Source organism: Anopheles funestus, chromosome 2RL, assembly GCF_943734845.2.
Source record: "Anopheles funestus chromosome 2RL, idAnoFuneDA-416_04, whole genome shotgun sequence".
Classification (NCBI taxonomy): Eukaryota; Metazoa; Arthropoda; class Insecta; order Diptera; family Culicidae; genus Anopheles; species Anopheles funestus.
In genome coordinates this window covers 53,464,030-53,483,825 of record NC_064598.1, presented here as the reverse complement: position 1 = coordinate 53,483,825, position 19,796 = coordinate 53,464,030, and the positions used below count along the sequence as shown (strand labels likewise).

Genomic DNA, 19,796 nt, shown 5'->3' with positions numbered 1-19,796 from the left:
CTTTCTTTCTCGTTCCGCAATATCCGAAAATTGCCACATTCCTAGAAGTAGATTTTATTGTTTACTTTACTAATTTACAAGTCCGCATAATTTTAATGGTTTAGTATCAATTGTGGTACCGCATTCGTTGTTCGTTGTGCACAGTAAAGGAGCAGGCAAATTTGTTGAGCTACTCTATATGTCTTCTAGCTATAGCATTAGCGAAGTACAAAAACTATTATAACAAAATTTTTAACGTAGATTATTACTACGCAACTACGCTGTCTTTGGTACAGGTTCATTGTTGACGAAAGGAAGAGAATCAATTCCCATGAATTTCGTTCGGAGTCAGACTCTGCTTTCGTGTGCGATATCGTGCCAATCCCGTGCGTAGTAGTTCCCGGTTTTCAAAGCTCCATGTGGCAACTGACAACGCAGTGCAAATAGCTCCAATCATCAGATGCCATAGAATTGATCGTTCTCCGAAATATGCTTCAGATATCTTGCAGACAATGCCACATACAATAAGTACGCTCAGGTACATCGGTCCGGGCAAGGACTTTCGCAGCGGTGACATACCAACCGTCCCAAAGTGTTTGTTGATGTAGAAGACGCTGTAACTGATGCGGAAGCTCATATTGCAGCAATTAGCCAATATAAATCCGACCGGTCCAAACCAATTAGTCAGTTGATATGATAGCAACAGAAATGTGACGGAGAAGAATGCCATGTAATAGTTGTACGTGTCGATCTGTTTGGATGTATTCGTCGCAAACATGTACCCCTCGGTAATACCGTTCGGGGCAAGCAGAACAATTGCAAGACTGTGCCAACGGAGCAAAAGCTCGGGAAGTCCACCTTCGACGAAATCTGCCCCACCATACAATAGTAACACCGTACCGGAATAACTTTGCGCAAAGACGAATGCTAGCAAACCGATGGAGGTTACAGTTTTCATAACGTACGCAAGGACGTCCGATGCTTCCTGGACCATTTCACGCTTCTGTTCCGCAAGTACCGTATCGCGTGCAATTGTTTGGGTGAAATAAAAATAGCTGCTGTCTTCTATTGGACGGAAGATGAACCGGGCAGCTAGGCTGCCCATATTATTAACAACATCATATGTTGCCTGCTCACTGAACGTAAGTACTGGGCTGACAGACATTACATACTTTTCACCCTCAGTCAATACTTGTTTCAGGATGCCTTGCTTTGCGAAGCTAAGAACCAGCGTTTGCAGATCGGAGTTGAAGATAGAGTCCTTACAAATGGAGATAGTACGATGGTGGTTGAAAAGTAAGTAAAATTACCCTCTCATGGCAATAGGTCAGACACTTACCGAATTGGGTAACACTCCCGGAAGCATTTGTTTGATGGAAACAAACGGGAAATCGTCCATATTTTCAAACTGTTGTCCATACCGATCACGAAGTACATATTTATCGTCTACCTTTTTAAGTTCCTTCCGGTAACGCAATAGCTTCGGTATGTAGAAGTAATAGAATGCATAGTTCCCGACGATAATTGTGCACGCACTAGTGATTTGTGCGATGCCAAAGGCGTAAATAGTAACGTCCTTGTTCATCAGCACAATCAAGATGAAAATAAACGACCGTATGAAGATATGTCCGGTATCGAGAATGACTTTAAGCTTCACGAAACAAAACACCTGCCCCACAAAAATAGGCGCTTCTGCCGTCATTTCGATGATGCAAGAAAAGGCAATCGCGAAACATCCGAACCGATACTGTTCGGCATACATTACATCAACTGCCGAAAGCCAATTCAGCCAAATGTATAAGCAAGGGATGGCGAGCGTGAAACATACCGGAACGCTACAAAAAGAAGGGAAAAAGGAATCAAGTTCTAAAATCTCGTTGCAATTTTCGTAGGAAACCCAATACTTACGTTATCCATAGCTGGTTAATAAGTTGTGCCCAACTACATTGCTTGTTATGGCGCGAACTGAGAGCTGATCGGATGATCGCTTCCTTCGACAGGAATAGCAGAGTGCTCTCTAGCAGTAGTAAACGTACGTTGGTGATCCCCAGTACTTCCCGTCCAACGTTCCGCACAATGAATGCGTTGATGGCAAACGTAATGCACCGGCATATAATCTGAAAGGTGATTAAATGTATCCGTAATCGCTTGAAAACAAAAACAAAAGGACAGAAGATGTTTCGCAATACCTGGAAGATGATGCTGAAGGACGCATTCTGCAAACTGCTAACTAGAACATTTCGACCCATAGCGAATTAAATGTTTGGCTATTTACAACTAAACACGCAACAAATAACACACGACACACATGCAAAGATGATGGAAACTTATCTTCGCAGAAGAAGGGGACCAGTTTTCTTAACTCTTCAAAGCGCAACTATTACATCCTTGCCTTGGACTCAAAACTGCCCTGGCCTTGGGAAGGAAATTTGCTTGCCACCGGGGACTTTTATTTATGTTTACCGAGCTTGACTGGGACAGCTGATTTGTGCTGCGTTCAATTGTTGTGACGTTGGAACGATGCGACAGCTTTGACAGTTGACAGCACATTTCTTCAAAACATTCACCTCACCCTCTGGCAGCTCTGGTGTGTTTTTCCGACACAGTTGTCGAATTGCAGTCTGTCCATCTGCAATACTTTGCGAGCGCCGCATTTGTTTTCCGTGCGTGCAGATAACAGTGATTGTTGATACAATTATCACAGCTCTGCCTACACAATTATTTGTCTTATAATCGATCCTCATTGTGAGATCGACCTTTCGTGCGTTTCATAAAAATCAGGTTCAAGTTTTTTTTGTTTACAACATTCATCCATAGCGCTGTACTGAAGGTGTACAGAAATGCCCGCAACAGTGGAAAACGTCTCAGCCGATAGCGATAAACACAGCAGCGATACGACGGCTGTTGTGTTCCACAATGATCACGTCTTCAGTGCCGGAGGAGATGGCAAAGTGAAGGTAAATATGATGTTACTGGTAAACGTTAACCAAAAAAGGGTTGTTTTCGTAACGCTGGCATCTAGAAAAAGATTATTCTCGAAGATGTGTGGGACGATCTAAATTTAGTTCCTCACTTCTGACTTACACTTCCGATCGTCGTCATCTCGAACATGGAAGATGCCATGTAAAATGAATGTGCAAATTGATATGGCATCATAGCATTTTGGAGATAGCGCTTATCTTGCGAATAGATGTTATCGGCTCCAGTTGATCCAGGGTGCACATGTACATCCAAACAAATGAAACCATGTTCTGCCCATACCGCTCAAAATCTTCAGAGACATCTACCAACTAATTACATGTTTTCCTGATTTTTTAGATATGGACTACCGATTTACGTTTGGTTAAGGAGCTTACTCCCCACGAGGGTTATATTTATGCCATGGCAGTCGACTCGAAAGGACAGCTTTATACCAGTAGCTGCGACGGAACGATCAAATGCCTTACGAACCCACTCGCTAGCAATGAGTGCAAGGAGCTGCTGAAATGCAACGATGAGATCGAATGTTTGTTTGTTGATCCGAAGGATAATCTATACAGTGGCGATGATAAGGGGATCATAACGATGTGGATCGACCAGCGCATTAAGTATAAGTTTAACGTGGTTGAGCAGGTACGCTCGATGGCCACACAGAACAACATAATTTATTCCATTCGGGACAACGATCTGACTGTGACGGAAATTATCGAAGGTTCCGCTTCGGGTCGCTTTATGACGAAAGCGTCTATCCCTGGGCGATACCCGATACGACTTTGTGGAGGTTGTACCGAAGATGGCGTTTACAACAATGTCGCAATACTAACACGAGATGGACTGGGTGTCACTATGATTAAAAATAGCAAAAAGGAACATTATTCCGTCATATGGACCAAAGAGGTTAGTTACCAAAAAAAAATAGTTGGGAACAGCAATGCTAATTAACCTTGTTTTCTTGCAGAATGCGCATAGCATGATTATTAACGCCATGGATGCAAAGGATGACTATCTATACACAGCAGGCTATGGGGGAATAATCAAACAGTGGTCAGATCTGGATGCAAAAGAACCGAAACTGAATGGGGAAATTCTCCTTGGTTCTAGTGGCGTCTGCGTCAATTCCGTTGCAATTGGAGCCGATAAAACACACGTGTATGCGGGATGCAGCGATGGTGCTCTTCAGTTGGTTAAATTCGTCTAGCTTCCCCTGTCGAACGATAGTGATAGGGAAAGATATGTTCACTAGCGATTGGATGCCATTGTGCCATCGGGATACGATCGTAGTCAAGCTGATTGGGTATATGCTTGCCTATAGAGTGTCATCTATTACTCTATATTACTACTACTCGAACTACTACAGCAGTTGTCGCTTGGGCGATTGTGCGAAACAAAGAAACGATAAGCTGCTTTGATGAAAAGTGCTTGTGGTTTAACACTAATTTATCAATTATCTATGGGAGCCAAAGGATGCAAAAGCACGTACTGGAAACAAATGGTACCAAAGTTTAAATGATTTGCTGTGGGCGAATGTATGCGAAATAAATGCCATTTTTTAAAACACCAAACAAAGGGTATTTTTTGTTAACACACTGCACCCCGCGTAGAGCAATGGATAACATTATTTGTTTTTAGCGATATTTTTAGGCTTATGTACCAAATGAATGAAATTGCATTCAAATTTGTTCTCAACCAACCGCCAGTGTATCAAAAGGCCTATTGAGCTCGCAGCCCAGCGTGCGCATATAAACCTTGTCATTCAAATATCTGTCAGCATGCATTTGTTTGTATTGTTTTTGTTCCGTCAAGTGATTGTTGGGAACTGGCCGTGTGCTCTGGAAAAGTGGCGATTTTTCGAGAAAGTAGTGCTCTCATCTGGTAATTTGCAAACAAAACTCAAAAAGCCTCCAGCATGGAAACTATAGCAGAACACAGCGGCATGTTTCCAAAGTTAAACGTTGATGAAGAACCAGAACTTAGTGCGACCGAAGTTGAATCCATGTGTATGAGCTGCCAAGAAAATGTAAGTTGACCGGGAGCACGGACATGAAAGTTGGGTTAAGGTTCCAGTTCCACTGTTTGTGCAAATATTTTTAATATATCTTTTATTTCAGGGTATCACTCGATTGTTGCTTACTCAAATCCCTTTCTACAAAGAAGTTGTCATTATGTCGTTTTCCTGTGACCATTGTGGCTATGAGAATAACGAAATTCAACCTGGGGGTGAGATAGCACCGAAGGGAGTAGAAATTCGAACCGAGATTGTGACTTCGCGTGACCTGAACAAACGTGTGGTGAAATCAGATTTCTCCTGCATCCGTATAGAGGAGCTTGATTTCGAGATCCCGGCCCAATCGCAGAAGGGTGAGGTGACCACGGTGGAGGGTATTATCGATCGCGTCATACGTGGCTTGGATCAGGACCAACCCGTTCGTCGGATACAGCATCCAGAGGCGGCGGAGCAGATCGATACCTTTATCACAAATTTGCAAACGTTAAAGGAATTGGAACGTCCGTTCACGCTGACGATAACAGATATTTCGGGCAATAGTTTCGTCGAGAATCTAAACGCACCACACAAGGATCCAGCTACCACGATATCGCACTTCCAGCGTACGAAGGAACAAAACCATTCTTTGGGAATTTTTACGCACGACGAAGTTTCAGAGACGCCAGAAACGACAAATGCGGTAGAAGAAGCGATTAAGCTGGAAACCGTGCCAGAAGAGGTGGACAGTTTGCTAAAACCGATTCGCGAAGGTGCCTGGCCACTGGAGGAGCTACACGGAGAGGTGTTACAGTTCCAGACAAACTGTCCCGAATGTGCTGCCGCGTGTGATACCAACATGAAAGTTACAACTATTCCACATTTTAAAGAAGTGGTGATTATGGCCACGGTTTGCGACAATTGTGGTCTGCGTACGAACGAAGTAAAACCGGGCGGTGGCATCGAAGAGCAGGGAGTAAAAATAGAAGTCACCGTGCGTGGTAGGATCGACTTTGCGCGGGACGTACTGAAATCGGAATCCTGTAGTCTGCATATTCGTGAGCTGGAGTGCGAGGTCGGTGCCGGTGCCCTAGGGGGTAGATTCACCACGATCGAAGGCTTGCTGACCGCCATGCGCGAACAGTTGGTGGAAAGTACGGGAATGTTTATGGATTCCAATGATGCGGAAACGAAGGAGCGAATGGACAAATTTTTCGGTCAGCTGGATTCTGCAATCGCGGGCAATAAGCAGCTAACGATAGTGATGGATGATCCAACGGGTAACAGCTACGTGCAGTCGCTGAATGATGACGGTACACCTGACACTGCCTTGCGGATAATTCGTTACCATCGATCATACGAACAGAACGAGGAATTGGGTTTGAACGATATGAAGACGGAAAATTATGGCGAAGAGTCTATAGATGATGCGGGAAAGGGCGATTGTTGAGCGTACGCATTTTATTCAAATAAAAAACGTGTAATTGCTGTTAAATCATCTGTTTGTATTTTTAAAATTAATATTAATCTCTTTATTTCTCCGCTGGTCCACTTCCTGATTGGTTCTGGGAATCAGCATCTTCGCGGATAACCGTTTCACCATCCAGCTTTTTCAGCGGCAGTAACCGTTTGCTGGCCTCCGCTCTCCAGATGCTTTCTTCCATCGATTCAACAAGAGGATTTCCAGCAAAAAGTAAATCTTCCAACATGGGCAAATCAGCCAGCCGGTTAAACTCGACCCAATCCTTGACCAAGTTGTTGCTCATGTAGAGAACCTTCAGCTTTTTCAGCACGCTAATGCCTTTCAGTTTTTCGACCAGGTTGTAACTAATCCACAGTTCTTCCAGCGTATCACTGACACCTTCTAGACCCGAAATGGCCTTGATGTAGTTACGTCCCAATGATAGCACACGCAGGTTTTTCATGCCGCTTAGTCCGTAAATTTTATCGATCATGTTGGTTGAAAGTGATAGTTTTCTTTCAAAAGCATAAGCACATGAGTCTTTTTATGTTTCATTATTTTCCAAAGAAAGATGCAATACTCACTGGCATGCGGTCAATGTCGAAAAGGTAGTATCCATTTTTTCTATGGGTGGCCACTGGAAACAAAGATCGATTTCTTTATCATCGCAAGAATTAGTTTTCGTACGATCTTCCAAACGTTTCAGCGCTTCTTTGATGGTGGTTGCCTTTGCCATATCGCAGGTGTAAAACTAGATCGTTTTATACTCTTTAACAAATTGCAGGTTTGAGGAAATAAAAAGAATTGATCCAAATAACACAAATATAAATAATAGCAACCGTTGCCATGGAGAGACAGGGACCACACTAGAAGCAGTAGGCGTCACAGTCATGCAAGCAGGCAAACAAGCAGTAAAAAAACTTCTACGCCAGCGACCGTGACAGGACTCGAACCTGCAATCTTCGGATCCGAAGTCCGACGCCTTCTCCATTAGGCCACACGGCCAAGCTGGAGGGAGGGCAAAATTTACGCTACAAATACACAACCAACCATTTCTCATCCAGTTTCGCTTTTAGCTCTACCTATCAATTACCTTTTCGAAACCTAATTTAAAAATACATAATATTCCCAATAGATGCAATCATTTTATTGTTTACCATTTTTAGACAATCGAGAATTATTCTACGTGAACTTCATCCCGAGCGACAGATTTCAAAATATCTTTAAATTCATCGAATTTGTGTACTTCTAACTATTTGCTCCTTTAGCACCAGAATGCTATTGCGTTGCTCCGGGGGCAACAGGTTAATCTGTTCTTCTGACAACTGCAGCACTTGCATGATAAGTGTGGCCTTTTCTTGATCGGTGGCATCGCTGGGAAGTGGATCCAAATTCAGACCGGATGATGCTGCTGACAGGGAAGCGGCACTGGGTGGTGGGACCATCGGTCTTCCCACGGCACTACCTGGTTGGGGTTGATTTGCATTTGGTACAAAATGAACACCTGCTGCATTCATTAAGCGAGGATCCTTTCCCATGCGTGGGTCGACGGGCCGCTGCCTAGGGTCGGTTGGAAATGGTGGTGCATTCTGAGGTACTGGCGTTGGTCTTTGTGCCGCCTGACCACCGGCTGCAAAACGATTCCGATGATCGTAATCATTTGCACCCGCTGTGGCCTGACGTCCAAGCCTAGGATCCACATTTGGACGAAAGTTTTCGGCATTCCCGTTGGCACCGAACGGTGGCATGAATTGTCCCGAATTTCCCTGCATTCCACCTTGAGGTTGGTTTTGTTGGAATTGCTCGCTGAAGTTAGGAGCGGATTGCGATTTGTACAGGAACGAATAGGCTGCAGCTGGATCAATCGCCTTGGTGAGCACCTGTACTTGCAGCAGAGCGTAAGCTAGCTGAGGATTTTGCACTAGCAAGTGGCGTGCCTCGAACAGGTTCGTCTGAACCAACTGTTTCATCTGCATCATTAGCTCGTGTAAGCGTTCCGGTGGCATGCTACTAACATGCTTCGTAATAACCTCCGGCGCATGTTGTGGCGAGCAGTGGTCGCCGTACGGACTTTCTGCACGAGTTACATGCAGCAATGCGGCCATTTCCATGCGTGACTTTTCCGTACAAGCGTTGTCCACGCGGAGCGGCCGGCCACCGAATACGTACCCGTTTAAGTTACGCATCGCACTGAGAGCCGTCTCTTTGTCCTTATACTCGCAAAACCCATAGCCTTTCGGTTTGCCAGTCTCACGATCGTACACCAACCTACGAAAATTTCGTAAAATGTTAGAAAATATACTCAACATATCATGCCAAACATCGGCATTTACTCACTTCATGGATAGCACCAGGCCAACCTCACAGAAAATCTCCTTTAAGGCTTCCTCGGTCGCATCATATGGTATGTTGCCCACGAACACCGAACGCATCGATTTATCCATAATACCCGGATCATGATTGCGATCGCCCATTGTAGGTCAATTTAATGCAAAATACTGTTTTACTACTAGTTTCACCGCTGAACAGCCGAACACCGCAAAAAGAGGGATTATTTTGTGTGATATGATGCGAAGCCAGGTGTGTCATAATGAGCAGAATGACATCTTTGCCATCTGACATAAGCGTCTCGAAATGTAGGTACGCGTTTGTTTACTTTTTCGTACAAATATTGATTGGGTAGAAGTGAAATTGGGTGTTCAATTAAAATAAGTTAAAAAATTTATTAAATCTGAAATCTTAGCAATAAAACTTCGTTGTTGGGATGGGTAATTTTTTCTCTCTCTCTAAAATAAAGTGCTAAAAGATGAAGCGTTTCGCGCTGCGTTAAAACATGTAAGTAAACATTAAATTTTAAAACATTCTTAGTGATCTAGTAAAGAAATCGCAATTCCACCAAACAGCAGCATAGTTTAGATAACACTATCACCAAACTAACAGTAAGATTGATCCGTTTTACACTTTTCCTCAAACCACTTCGACATGAACTGATTTTTTGCAGAAAGCGATTCGTAGCTAAGCCTATGTTGATCAGATTTTGGCACTGGAAAAATCCGTTTCATATCTCCACGGTTAATGTGCTCACGATAAGCGCGCTGTAGATCGTCTAGGTCGGTTTCCTCCAGACATGAACTACAGAGCTGGCATTCAAGCGGAGCGCAAGATTCAGTGCAGGGCAAATCAGAGCATTGATTCGCAGCGGTTGCAAGATTTTTTAACGATGTCAGCATTGCTTCTGTACCTGGTTGTTGCTTGCGAAACGAGTCTCGCTTTATGCTTGATCCCACACCGACGAGTTGAAACAGATGGTAAATCACTTGCTCATACAGCAGCTGGTTCGGTTTGAAATGGGCGGACGAAAGATTTGGACTCATGTTCGCTTCCATCAGATACACCTTCAGCTTATTGTCCACAACCAAATCGAAGCGCATCATTTCGAAAAAGTTTCGCTTGTTGGCGTAACGGGATAGCAGCCCGGTAAGTAACGGCTCTTTCTTAAGAATCAGTAAGCGTATTGCATCTTCCACTTGCTCCCAGATCGTGCTGGGATCACGGCCCGTACTTGTGAGGTACGCATCAAAGGAATCCTTCATTCCGAATCCGTACTTTGTGTAGTACTGTCCCAAGGAAGGTACCTCCCACGTTGGCAGGTAATCGTCTCCCACGATATACTTGTCCACGTTTGATGCATTGAATGGGTAGTAGGGTACGGGACAGTAGCGGAATAGAATATCTCCCTTGTAGATGTACACTCGTAGCGGATCAATCGATGTTATCACGGTGTACACTCCTATGTCGAATTTGTACCCATCGACTAGTAGTGGGTCATCGATAAACTCCTGGATGAAAGTATCGTTACTGCTGAAATCGATCTCTTCGATTGCCTTAATTTGGATGTGACGATGTTGATTGTTTTTCTGAACAAACAGCTTCTCCGGATTTGCTGCCGCATATTCTCGAAACTGCGTCGATTCTGCCGGCAGTTTAAATGCTGGTGGAATATACTGCAGCCTAGTAGTGGAAAGGTCCACTTTGTTCGTTATGTATCCGGAACCTGGGAAATGATTTACCATCTGATGTCGCTTCATATGCTGCAGATTTATCTTACGGAAAGGATAATCATGTGCCCACAGTAGGTCCCACTCGATTGTATCGTTGCTGGTCTGTTCTACGCCGAGTCGTTGCAGTACATTGTGCACATGCAACAGGTGGCCCCCAGTAGGGTTTCGTCCGAACACCCAATACTTTGGGCGTGTCTCGTGGGAAACAATTTTCTTCTCCACAAACTGTACCTCGGGCTTACATTGTTGCGTTGGTAATTGAAGATTGAGTAAAGACTTTAGCGCATCTTTTGGAACACACTGCACTAGTGTTACAGCAGCCACGGTCACCGTGATGAACAAAATCTGTCCCGTGGTTGTGCGCAGATCAAAAAAGCTTGCACGCTCTTCTTCGATGCGTTTATTATGCACCAATGAAGACGATTTTGTAGGCCGAATTTTATTACCATCCTCATTGCTGGGTCGTTCATCAGCCTGAAAAACAGTTAGGAGAATTTCATTGTTTTTTTAAAATAAGAAGATCACCAAAAATTCTTCTAACTGGACTCGATCCAATGTTCCTCATTTTTTACCTTTTTCGTGACCTCTTTTCTTTTGTCGGTCATAATTGATATTCAATGCACATGCCAATGCGAAAACACAAAACAGAGAATCTGTAACGTTCACGGATGAGTTTGTTTAATTGAACTGGAATTAGAATGCGTTGTACATTTTCGATCGAACAAGATTTTCAGGTTCGTCGCTTGATCAAACGCACATTCACCTTCTGAATGGAATCCAACCAGTGGTGCGCAAGCAATAAACTAAAATGCGTAATGCTTGGTGAATGCAATACATTTGAAGCATTATATTATTACTACATAAGTCATACGTGACAAACCAAATGTGAGAGAAAAATTAAAGACGATGGTATTTTCAGTATTTGTTTGTAAAGTAGTTCAAAATGTGCTATGTTATTTTTATCAGTGTGAGAAATCTGTTTTACTACCACTGAAATGCATTTTATGCTAAATGCCACGAATGACAGCTTCGATTTGTTTACGTATAGCAGCTGTCATTGAAAACATGTGTGCTTGTTTTGGTAGATTGCCGGCAAATCACCCGCACGCAGTACATATTGTTCAATTTTAACCAGCCGCGTTTACTTTTAAAATGTTTTACATTATCGGTCTGGGTCTTGGCGATCCGGAGGACATCACTGTAAAAGGGTTGAACATAATTAAACAGTGTGAACGCGTTTATCTGGAGTCATACACATCAATTTTATGCTGTGGACAAGAGAAATTGGTATGAAGAAGCTGAACATTTGAGACGATGGACATCAAATAAATCAAGCACTATTGGTGTACTTTTGTTGCAGGAAGAATTCTATGGCAGGAAACTCATTCTTGCCGATCGTGAGATGGTCGAACAACGTGCAGACGAAATCTTGGAAGGTGCCGACACTCAATCAATAGCCTTCCTGGTCGTTGGAGATCCGTTTGGCGCAACCACTCACACCGACCTAATGCTTCGAGCTAAGGAAAAAGGCATCAAAACAGCCATTGTTCACAATGCGTCTATAATGAATGCTATTGGATGCTGTGGGTTGCAGCTGTATCATTTTGGTGAAACAGTTTCTATTCCCTACTGGGACGATAGCTGGAAACCGGACAGCTTTTATGACAAAATTGTAGCAAATCTCGAGCATGGACTACATACGCTGTGTCTTTTGGATATAAAAGTAAAGGAACCAACGTTGGAGTCGTTAATGAAAAAGAAACGCGAATACATGCCTCCCCGGTTTATGTCGGTAAGTGAAGCGGCTGGACAGTTGCTAGAGATTGTCGCAAACAAATCGGCGCAAAATGAGACAGATAATAATGGCCCCCAGAAAGAGCATGGGCTTAAGGAAAACTCGCTGGTAGTTGGTCTTGCCCGTGTTGGTCATGAAACACAGCAAATTGTTGCCTGTTCACTGAGAGAAATGGAGCATATCGATCTGGGACCACCATTACATTCGTTAATCATTCCCAACAGGAATCTGCATGCGTTAGAAAAGGAGTTCTTGCAACAGTTTGCTGAGCTAGACCAACAATTATTGTGAGCCATTGTTGATTATTTTTGGAATAAAATAAAAACCTGTCAATAACCACCATGTGTCATAAGCTCTTGGAAAATAAAATAATATCTATGAGAACAGGTACATAATTTACAAAAAACGGTTAATCACTTCATGCTGTGTTAAGTTTTGTCGGGTTCCAAAGAAGCGTTAATCATATGGCGGCGAGATTTTATCGCTATATCGGCGACAGTTCCACAGTCATAGTGCGAACTAAATTGACATCGGGACGGTCAAAGTTCAAGGGTACCGTTTGTTTGGTTCCTTGTCTTTGGATGACGTGCCTTAAGGCGTGGCGTGCTGGATTAATCATAAAATTTGAGTCCACCCCAGTTCAATGACTTTTGATTGGCGTACAGTGTCCTTGAAATCTTTACAACGCTGAACTGTTAATATGTCTGGCGACCAGAAAGAAAATAGACGCAGACTAATTTTACGCCAATATTTAATTAAATATTAAATTTTGAAAATGTTGATGAAGGATTTGTTTTAGCTTGTTTTCAAACAGATTTTAAATAGACACATTGTGCCACGTGTTTTTAACTTTTTCAAAATCATTGACCGACGATGACACTAGTGGACTGTTGCTAGTTTACCTGTCCTTTAAGTTTTGAATCTCTTAGCAAAAATAGTTGCCAACGGCTGGCAACGTGCCCAGGTCAATATCTTTAGTCAATGTTATTTCAATACAATTCCATTCCGTTCTATGCATTGCGCAAAACAAAAAACAAAACCAAAAAATATTTAGTTACATTTATTTAGAACTTGTTGGAAACTCGTATTACAAAATGTAAAAATATCCCCAAAAAGGAGTAGGTATTCATCATTATTTTAGAAATGTTTTTTACCAATTACCTATATTACCCGACAAAACGCTATTATTGTAGTAGTAGTTTTAGAAGACCCAATCATACAACAGGTAATAAGTAAAGAATTTAAATATTTTTCCTCATCTTTCTATAATTTCTAAATCGTATTGTGGGATTTAGGAAAACTTGACGCAGCCATAGCGCTAGGGGGTTAAACTTGAATCGGAATTAATTTAAGACTGTTATTGTTGGTGGCGTAGAATTTTTCTTGAGCATTGACCTCTCAATTAGATTTTTCATTTTCTTTTTATACAAATTTCCGTTGTCTTCCACACGAAGGAGTTCTTATGATTCGCCGCAGCAGTTTTGGCTGCGTAGCGTTTTGTTTGTCCTATCGTGGTTACCAGGACGACCCACACTTAACCCTTAAAACGGCCAGAATGTGGCAGTTCTCGTCCTATTGTACAGCTCGTGTACCATTAGTAGTAAGCCGTACTGCAGGTCGTAACCTTGCGAACGGAGAAAACACGATTCACAGTAAAATAAGAAGCAAGACTGCCATAATAGCATTCACACAATATCGATTAGTTTGGTGGCGCGATTTTGCTCCCAGCCAGACCAGGTCGACTCGGTCGGGGAACTTAGCTAGCTGTTAATGTTTGCCGGAGCAGTTAGATCATCTTCAGTGACCGAAAAAGAACGTTGTAGTCGGCAATTCGTCGTGGTGGTATATCAAAGCGACAAGTGCAAGTGAAGATACCTTGAACACGATGCCAATATCTGCGCCCAAAATTCCCGATGGTCTACCCGAGCTGATGCGAGGGTTAGCTAAGAGTGTGATAAAGGAAAATCCGGAAAATCTGTACGTCCATGCGGCAGAATATTTTGAAAATCTGATCCGTGAACGTGACGGTCATCTGGACCAGGGCTACCAAACGTTCAACGCGTATCAGGTTTACGCGGATTACAAGGAAAAGACCCGTGAAAAGCTAGGCCTGACGAAGGACCCTTCGCTTAGTGACGGCATTGGTGGCGATGGTGACGAAAGTGGCAGTGGAGGTAGTGAATCCAAGATACGAGGCCGTAAGCGACGTCGCGCGCGTAAACCGTCATCGAGAGAGAGGGAAAACCCGGTAACAATGATGGCCAACCCGTCCGTTAGTGATGAGGGAGAGCCACAAAAATTGAAATCCCTGTCCGAGGACAGCGCACCGGTGCCGGTGGTGGAGCAGGAAATTGTGAAGGTGCATTACAATCCACCGGAGGCGGTCCCGTCTCCAGTTCGCGTAGTAAGTGCACAGTCGGTCGAAGCGGAACAGGCGGTTTCTAGCATTTTGGACGATGGGCAGATTCTCGATTCGGATGGGACTGGTGGAAAAGAAACGGGTGACGAGTTGGCTGATAACGGGGACGATATAGGAACGGCTCCTAGTACTGCGGAAATTACTGAACGTACGGTGGCTGTTGACGCAGCAGAACCGATTACTGCGATGGCCTTGCAAGATATGGAAACGTGTTTCATGCATGCAAATGTTGATGATTTGTTGGAAAAACACTCGGAAGATCAAACCGAACCCGAAGGCAATGATAATGCGGACACGGTCGTCGATGAACCGACGGTTACCAGTGCAATGGAAGGAGAAGATATTCCCGAGGGACCACAGATCACTGAGGAAACTAATGCAGATGTGGCTAAGGTAGATGAAATGCCAGAAATAAAGAATTTGGTGGAGGACAATGAAGAAGCACAACTAGAGAAAGCATCTGTGGAGCAGTCGCAAATTGAAGCTGATGAAACACCCATGAAATCTGTGGAAAATGTCGTTGAAGCTGTTGTTGATGAGAAGCAACCGGAAGGTGACGGGGATGCTGAATCCTTAAAGGATGCAGCAGAAGTCGCTAGTTCTAATAATGAACTTGCAGCAGATGAAGCTTTAGAAGCAATGGTTGCAGATCAACCGAAACTTGAAGTAGATAATCTAAATGATAAAAAAGATGTGTCTGTTGATGTCGCTTCCGACACTCAAGTGGATGATGGAAAAGACGAGGAACCGATTGTTACATCTGAAATTACAAATGTTGACGAGTCCGTTTCTTCCTCTCCTAAGAAAAGTGTTGAACAAGAGCAAATATCAAGTGAAGTAGAAACTGTGTTGGAAGAGACAAATGAAGAGTCTGCTACTGAACCAATACTAGATGAACCAATTATTTCGTCCAGAATGGGATTTGAAGAGGATGTATCTGCTGGTGGAAATGACGAAAATGAGAATGCATTGCTTGCTCCAATTGCAAGTGGTACTGAAAATGCGCAACCAAATGCTGTTTCAGTGGCGCAAGAGTCTATAAAGGCTGATGAAACAACAGATCAACCGAATGAGATACAATTAAATGATGAGTGTGTAAAAGAGGAAGATAGTGAAACTATGATCAAAATTGATAATATCGTTTCCGATTCACATAATGCAGATCAATTGAATGATAGTGATAAATCAGCTAAGGATGCTCAAGATATACCACCGGAAGTTGCACCATCTGAATCCTCCATCGCGGCAGAAGAAACAACGTTAGTAGAAACGCAAGAAAAGACAACAGCTGCACAAGACGATAGTTCTAATGACGAAGAGAAAAAAGATGACGAAGATAAAAAAGAAGATCAAGTAGTTACTCAGAATGTATCAGAAAATGTTGATGAAACAACTGCGATGGATATTACATCAGAACCGGCCAGTAACGATGTTAAAGTGGAAACAATCAAAGAAAATATTGATTTAGTTGAACCTAACGAAGATGCTTCTGTAGGCATATCGGAAGAAAACGTAGCTACGGATACGAAAAGTAGTGAATTTTCATCCGCTCCATTAGTTGATCCTGAAGTAGATCGAGATGCAGACCAACAAAAAGAAATCTTAGAATCAAGCACTGACAAAAATGATGATTTGAAATTCCAACAAGAGGATAAAAATGAAACCACTGATGCAGGAAGCAAAGATTCAGAGGTAAATGAAAGTAATAATGGAACCGATCAAAATGATTTGCTAATAAAGGATCCATCTCTTGAAGATGTAGCTCACGTTGAGGGGACAGTAGTAAGCGGCTCAGCAATTGATGCCGTAGCTACGAGCGCTGATTTAATAGCTGATGAAAATGTCCCTATTATTCCAGCGGAATCGGGTGCTGATGGTTTGAATTCAAGCGCTGACCAGCCACAGGAAGATAATATTCAGCTTCAGGAAGGTACTGTTACAAATCAAGTCGATGACGTAGTTCAAGAGAATGAAATTCAGCAAAACAAAGTTGACGAAGTGAAAACTGAAGATGATTCCAAATGTGATGAGAATCCGAAAGCAACGGAAGCAACGGTCGAAAATACGCTAGAAAGTGTAGTAATTGATGAAATGCAGAAGCTACTGCAGGTTGGTGAAAACGATACAGAAACTCCTGATAGTACACCCGATGGTGATAACAATTCTAGTAATTCCAACAAAGATGTAGCAGATACAGACGGCGATGCAAATGAATCTAAAGCGCTGGACGGAAAGGACGCCACTGTACCAAGTGCCCCAGTAGAAGAAAGTTTGGAGGATACTGCAGATAAGCCGTCTGAAACTAGTCCTGATGCAAGTTCAGAAAAGCCTCTGTTTGAAAATGACGAATCGACTGACCTGGGCCAAGCGATTATAAAACAACCGTCAAGTGATGCTGCTGTTGAACAAAAGGATGACCCATTAGCTCCGCCATTAGATGCTTCGAGATTGGCTGATGAGGAACCGAAACAAGATGAAAGACAGGAAGAAGTGGTCGAAGAGCCATGTGTGAAGCGTGAAATATCGCCCTCGAAATCGGTTCGTCTTGAAAAGGAAGAAAGCACTGAAAAGCAAGTAGAAGAGTTGGAAGAAATTAAAAAAGTCGACCTGAGTCAGCTGAGCAAGGATTCGGCAGAAGCTTTATTTTATACATTGAAGAAAAGTGAACTTGAAAATCAGGAACCTGATGGCGATACTGTAGGTGACGAGGTGAAGCCTGAAGTCGTAACAGACACCCAGCAACAAACGACCGAGGACGATGATCAGGACGTTGTGGTTAAAGAAGAACCACAACCGACTACAGGAGAAGAGAGCACGAAACGAACGTTTACTGATGATTTTTTAGATGAAAACCCCATCACTGAAGCTGAGACCATGGCATCGTTGACAAGTGATGGGGTTGGTCAGGATCGATCCTCGGTAGATGCGGACGAACAGAAGGACGAGTTCAATCCTATGGTTATGGTATCGATGCGTTCAAAACAATACCAGGAGCAACTACACAGCGCCGGAGCAGTGGAGAAGATTGATCAGGAGCTTCTGAACCAGGAGACACCCAAGCGCCCGATGATGCGAAGATGCATGACCGAAATGTCGGAACTACAGCGATATGATGCAGCGATGGAAGACGATCCAGCTGACATGATCCGTCAGGAGGATCCTAGCTATGTCGAGGATGAAGATCAATTCGATGGGTATTACATAGGACATATAAAAAACAAAATTCTTGCATCCTCCGTATCAGTAGCCGATTCGGACTGTCCCGATGGCACACGCTCTTCAGTTGAGTCTGTCGACGAGAATAATGTGCGAACGGCACTGGAAACGATCGCTTCTACAGATACGGAATCAACAATTGCATCGCAAGCTACCATCCAGCAGGCCGGACGACGAAGCTACCTGAGAAAGCACTCCCAGAACACTTCCTCCAATATACCGTACGCGTCGTTTGGAAATGCGGCCATCGATAAATCGTTGGACGAGTTTATAGAGCGTGAAGAGCGGCACAAACAGGACGAAGCGATGGCTGAGGCGGCCACCAAGATTCAGCGATCTTACCGAACGCATAAGAAAAAGCTGCTGCGTGATTATCACAGCACGATGCGAACCTTCACCGAGGACCACTCGGCAGAAAGTGGCGAGGAGTATGCCGCTAACGTGATCCAGATCAAGCTGGATCAGCGACGTGCTGAAGCAGACCCAACGGTGGGTGACGCTGGAGAGGAGAGCGATACAACGACGGCCGGGAAGGTTGGATTGGGGGCAACCGGAAAACGACCGATGTACAGCTTAAACATTGACGAGTACGACACGGTCGCACGGCGTATGACACTAACCCGTGGAGTGGCAATGCAACGAAACTCAACCCCGGATGATGACTCCGGAAAATCAGCTAACGTATCTACCGATCAGAAGGCGTCGCTAAACAGTCCGACTGTAAAGGATTCAACCCCGGCAAGTGGATCTGGCGAAAGCCCTTCATCGGACGAAAAGCCCCCGGGACCCGATACAATCGATAGAAGCTCGAGTGACGAACCGGAACAGAAGGACGCTCACAGCTCATCACGATCAAGTTAGTAGGAATTTCAAGTTCCGTTCCTAGATAACATCGCACTGAGGGAGAACCTACTACCAGAGCAGCACTACCACTTCTACAGCTTGTTCTTCTATCGCAGCCCGTGCCATCTTCGTGTGATATCTGAGTGTTTTTTTTCTGTCTGTTTTTCCCTCTTCCTTCCGGCTTTCCCCCACGCTCGTTCTTCCTCTTCCGTGGGCTTTCTCTTTCTTGCAGAACCGAAAAGTGGTCCACCAGTGGCTGTAACCGGGCGTGATCAGTGCACCGAACAAGTGCCCCGAACTGCCATCAGTCGGACAACATTCGCACCGCTGGACGTGCAGAATTTGCTACTGATTGCGCGGCAACGCACGATGCCGGTGCAGATCGATTCATCCGTTATCCGGGTACTTCCGAAGCATATGCGCAAACGGATCAGTAGCGCGGGCATGCTGAACACCAACGGCAAGCGAAAATAGGGTGGAGATTTTTGGCAAAACAAAAAACTGGAAACTGGAAACTTAGTTTCCGAACATTGTAGCGTCAGTAGGAGCATTAGTATAGCAAGTTGGACAAAAAAAAACATTTGCTAACAAAATCAATACTCAGCTACTGACAAGTCGGCAAATGATAAGTTTAGCACATTACAATTATAACAATTATAGTCGTTTCCATTTAATCTTTCATTTCCGCCAGTTTCCGTAGGCGGGTGCGCATTTTATTGATTTTTTGTTGCTGCTTCACGTGGACTGTGACGAACACTTCCATCACACACATAATGTAGTTACGCTTGCCATTCACAATGATCATGCCGCCTGCATGATATATGTACAGTCCACAGAAAAACGTCGTCGTCACACCAGGCCTAGAGTCGCTATGTAATGCATCATTATTTTAGCTTATCGAGCGTAAAATCTGGCCAGTATTATGGTCGTAATTTGCATGATATATTATAAGCGCTTGCATGACAAACCTTTTACTATAATGCTGTAGATAATACTAAATTGTTCCACAAATGTAACAGAAGTGTACTAAATAAATGAAATTGATAGCTTCTTAAGCTATT

At 43.6% G+C, this 19,796-nt stretch overlaps 8 protein-coding genes and 1 non-coding gene across 9 annotated transcripts; 4 read left to right on the top strand and 5 right to left on the bottom strand.

Moving 5' to 3' along the window:
* Window positions 1-38: 38 nt before the first annotated feature.
* LOC125763174 (protein RFT1 homolog) lies at window positions 39-2,531 on the bottom strand. The gene is made up of 4 exons (XM_049426025.1): window positions 2,169-2,531; window positions 1,888-2,096; window positions 1,319-1,814; window positions 39-1,240 (listed from the first exon to the last, which is right to left on the bottom strand). Exons 1-4 carry the CDS (start codon window positions 2,226-2,228, stop codon window positions 302-304), a joined length of 1,704 nt encoding a protein of 567 aa, XP_049281982.1. The 5' UTR covers window positions 2,229-2,531; the 3' UTR covers window positions 39-301.
* An 82-nt stretch (window positions 2,532-2,613) lies between these two features.
* LOC125763184 (uncharacterized) lies at window positions 2,614-4,524 on the top strand. Its single transcript, XM_049426036.1, has 3 exons — window positions 2,614-2,936; window positions 3,298-3,855; window positions 3,917-4,524. Exons 1-3 carry the CDS (start codon window positions 2,820-2,822, stop codon window positions 4,154-4,156), a joined length of 915 nt encoding a protein of 304 aa, XP_049281993.1. The 5' UTR covers window positions 2,614-2,819; the 3' UTR covers window positions 4,157-4,524.
* A 203-nt stretch (window positions 4,525-4,727) lies between these two features.
* Window positions 4,728-6,434, top strand: LOC125763176 (zinc finger protein ZPR1). Its single transcript, XM_049426027.1, has 2 exons — window positions 4,728-4,975; window positions 5,067-6,434. The coding sequence occupies exons 1-2, from the start codon at window positions 4,865-4,867 to the stop codon at window positions 6,387-6,389; spliced, it is 1,434 nt and encodes a 477-aa protein (XP_049281984.1). The 5' UTR covers window positions 4,728-4,864; the 3' UTR covers window positions 6,390-6,434.
* On the bottom strand, window positions 6,426-7,408 carry LOC125763188 (dynein axonemal light chain 1). Its single transcript, XM_049426041.1, has 2 exons — window positions 6,986-7,408; window positions 6,426-6,916 (listed from the first exon to the last, which is right to left on the bottom strand). Exons 1-2 carry the CDS (start codon window positions 7,135-7,137, stop codon window positions 6,472-6,474), a joined length of 597 nt encoding a protein of 198 aa, XP_049281998.1. The 5' UTR covers window positions 7,138-7,408; the 3' UTR covers window positions 6,426-6,471.
* On the bottom strand, window positions 7,334-7,406 carry Trnar-ucg (transfer RNA arginine (anticodon UCG)). The gene has a single exon. It is a non-coding gene; the product is annotated as a tRNA-Arg (tRNA).
* Window positions 7,409-7,526: 118 nt separating the features above from the next.
* Window positions 7,527-8,987, bottom strand: LOC125763182 (cleavage stimulation factor subunit 2-like). Its single transcript, XM_049426033.1, has 2 exons — window positions 8,739-8,987; window positions 7,527-8,669 (listed from the first exon to the last, which is right to left on the bottom strand). The coding sequence occupies exons 1-2, from the start codon at window positions 8,873-8,875 to the stop codon at window positions 7,631-7,633; spliced, it is 1,176 nt and encodes a 391-aa protein (XP_049281990.1). The 5' UTR covers window positions 8,876-8,987; the 3' UTR covers window positions 7,527-7,630.
* A 105-nt stretch (window positions 8,988-9,092) lies between these two features.
* On the bottom strand, window positions 9,093-11,430 carry LOC125763175 (probable tubulin polyglutamylase ttll-15). The gene is made up of 2 exons (XM_049426026.1): window positions 11,035-11,430; window positions 9,093-10,936 (listed from the first exon to the last, which is right to left on the bottom strand). The coding sequence occupies exons 1-2, from the start codon at window positions 11,065-11,067 to the stop codon at window positions 9,335-9,337; spliced, it is 1,635 nt and encodes a 544-aa protein (XP_049281983.1). The 5' UTR covers window positions 11,068-11,430; the 3' UTR covers window positions 9,093-9,334.
* An 82-nt stretch (window positions 11,431-11,512) lies between these two features.
* LOC125763185 (diphthine methyl ester synthase) lies at window positions 11,513-12,599 on the top strand. Its single transcript, XM_049426037.1, has 2 exons — window positions 11,513-11,749; window positions 11,823-12,599. The coding sequence occupies exons 1-2, from the start codon at window positions 11,615-11,617 to the stop codon at window positions 12,546-12,548; spliced, it is 861 nt and encodes a 286-aa protein (XP_049281994.1). The 5' UTR covers window positions 11,513-11,614; the 3' UTR covers window positions 12,549-12,599.
* An 826-nt stretch (window positions 12,600-13,425) lies between these two features.
* On the top strand, window positions 13,426-19,276 carry LOC125766568 (myb-like protein X). The gene is made up of 2 exons (XM_049432634.1): window positions 13,426-18,748; window positions 18,968-19,276. The coding sequence occupies exons 1-2, from the start codon at window positions 14,143-14,145 to the stop codon at window positions 19,207-19,209; spliced, it is 4,848 nt and encodes a 1,615-aa protein (XP_049288591.1). The 5' UTR covers window positions 13,426-14,142; the 3' UTR covers window positions 19,210-19,276.
* Window positions 19,277-19,796: the final 520 nt, after the last annotated feature.

What these genes read in the sequence shown, in the direction of transcription:
- LOC125763174 (XM_049426025.1), bottom strand. Translation starts at nt 2,228, where the DNA reads ATGGGTCGAAATGTTCTAGTTAGCAGTTTGCAGAATGCGTCCTTCAGC. An exon ending in ATTAACCAGCTATGGATAAC is followed by an intron (nt 1,815 to 1,887) that starts GTAAGTATTGGG and finishes TTCTTTTTGTAG; the next exon opens with CGTTCCGGTATGTTTCACGC. An exon ending in CGGGAGTGTTACCCAATTCG is followed by an intron (nt 1,241 to 1,318) that starts GTAAGTGTCTGA and finishes TCCATTTGTAAG; the next exon opens with GACTCTATCTTCAACTCCGA.
- LOC125763188 (XM_049426041.1), bottom strand. Translation starts at nt 7,137, where the DNA reads ATGGCAAAGGCAACCACCATCAAAGAAGCGCTGAAACGTTTGGAAGAT. An exon ending in TCGACATTGACCGCATGCCA is followed by an intron (nt 6,917 to 6,985) that starts GTGAGTATTGCA and finishes TGCTTTTGAAAG; the next exon opens with AAAACTATCACTTTCAACCA.
- LOC125763185 (XM_049426037.1), top strand. Translation starts at nt 11,615, where the DNA reads ATGTTTTACATTATCGGTCTGGGTCTTGGCGATCCGGAGGACATCACT. An exon ending in GCTGTGGACAAGAGAAATTG is followed by an intron (nt 11,750 to 11,822) that starts GTATGAAGAAGC and finishes CTTTTGTTGCAG; the next exon opens with GAAGAATTCTATGGCAGGAA.
- LOC125763184 (XM_049426036.1), top strand. Translation starts at nt 2,820, where the DNA reads ATGCCCGCAACAGTGGAAAACGTCTCAGCCGATAGCGATAAACACAGC. An exon ending in GAGGAGATGGCAAAGTGAAG is followed by an intron (nt 2,937 to 3,297) that starts GTAAATATGATG and finishes CTGATTTTTTAG; the next exon opens with ATATGGACTACCGATTTACG. An exon ending in CCGTCATATGGACCAAAGAG is followed by an intron (nt 3,856 to 3,916) that starts GTTAGTTACCAA and finishes GTTTTCTTGCAG; the next exon opens with AATGCGCATAGCATGATTAT.
- LOC125766568 (XM_049432634.1), top strand. Translation starts at nt 14,143, where the DNA reads ATGCCAATATCTGCGCCCAAAATTCCCGATGGTCTACCCGAGCTGATG. An exon ending in TCACAGCTCATCACGATCAA is followed by an intron (nt 18,749 to 18,967) that starts GTTAGTAGGAAT and finishes TCTTTCTTGCAG; the next exon opens with AACCGAAAAGTGGTCCACCA.
- LOC125763176 (XM_049426027.1), top strand. Translation starts at nt 4,865, where the DNA reads ATGGAAACTATAGCAGAACACAGCGGCATGTTTCCAAAGTTAAACGTT. An exon ending in GTATGAGCTGCCAAGAAAAT is followed by an intron (nt 4,976 to 5,066) that starts GTAAGTTGACCG and finishes CTTTTATTTCAG; the next exon opens with GGTATCACTCGATTGTTGCT.
- LOC125763182 (XM_049426033.1), bottom strand. Translation starts at nt 8,875, where the DNA reads ATGGGCGATCGCAATCATGATCCGGGTATTATGGATAAATCGATGCGT. An exon ending in GGCCTGGTGCTATCCATGAA is followed by an intron (nt 8,670 to 8,738) that starts GTGAGTAAATGC and finishes AAATTTTCGTAG; the next exon opens with GTTGGTGTACGATCGTGAGA.
- LOC125763175 (XM_049426026.1), bottom strand. Translation starts at nt 11,067, where the DNA reads ATGACCGACAAAAGAAAAGAGGTCACGAAAAAG. An exon ending in GAAAAGAGGTCACGAAAAAG is followed by an intron (nt 10,937 to 11,034) that starts GTAAAAAATGAG and finishes ACTGTTTTTCAG; the next exon opens with GCTGATGAACGACCCAGCAA.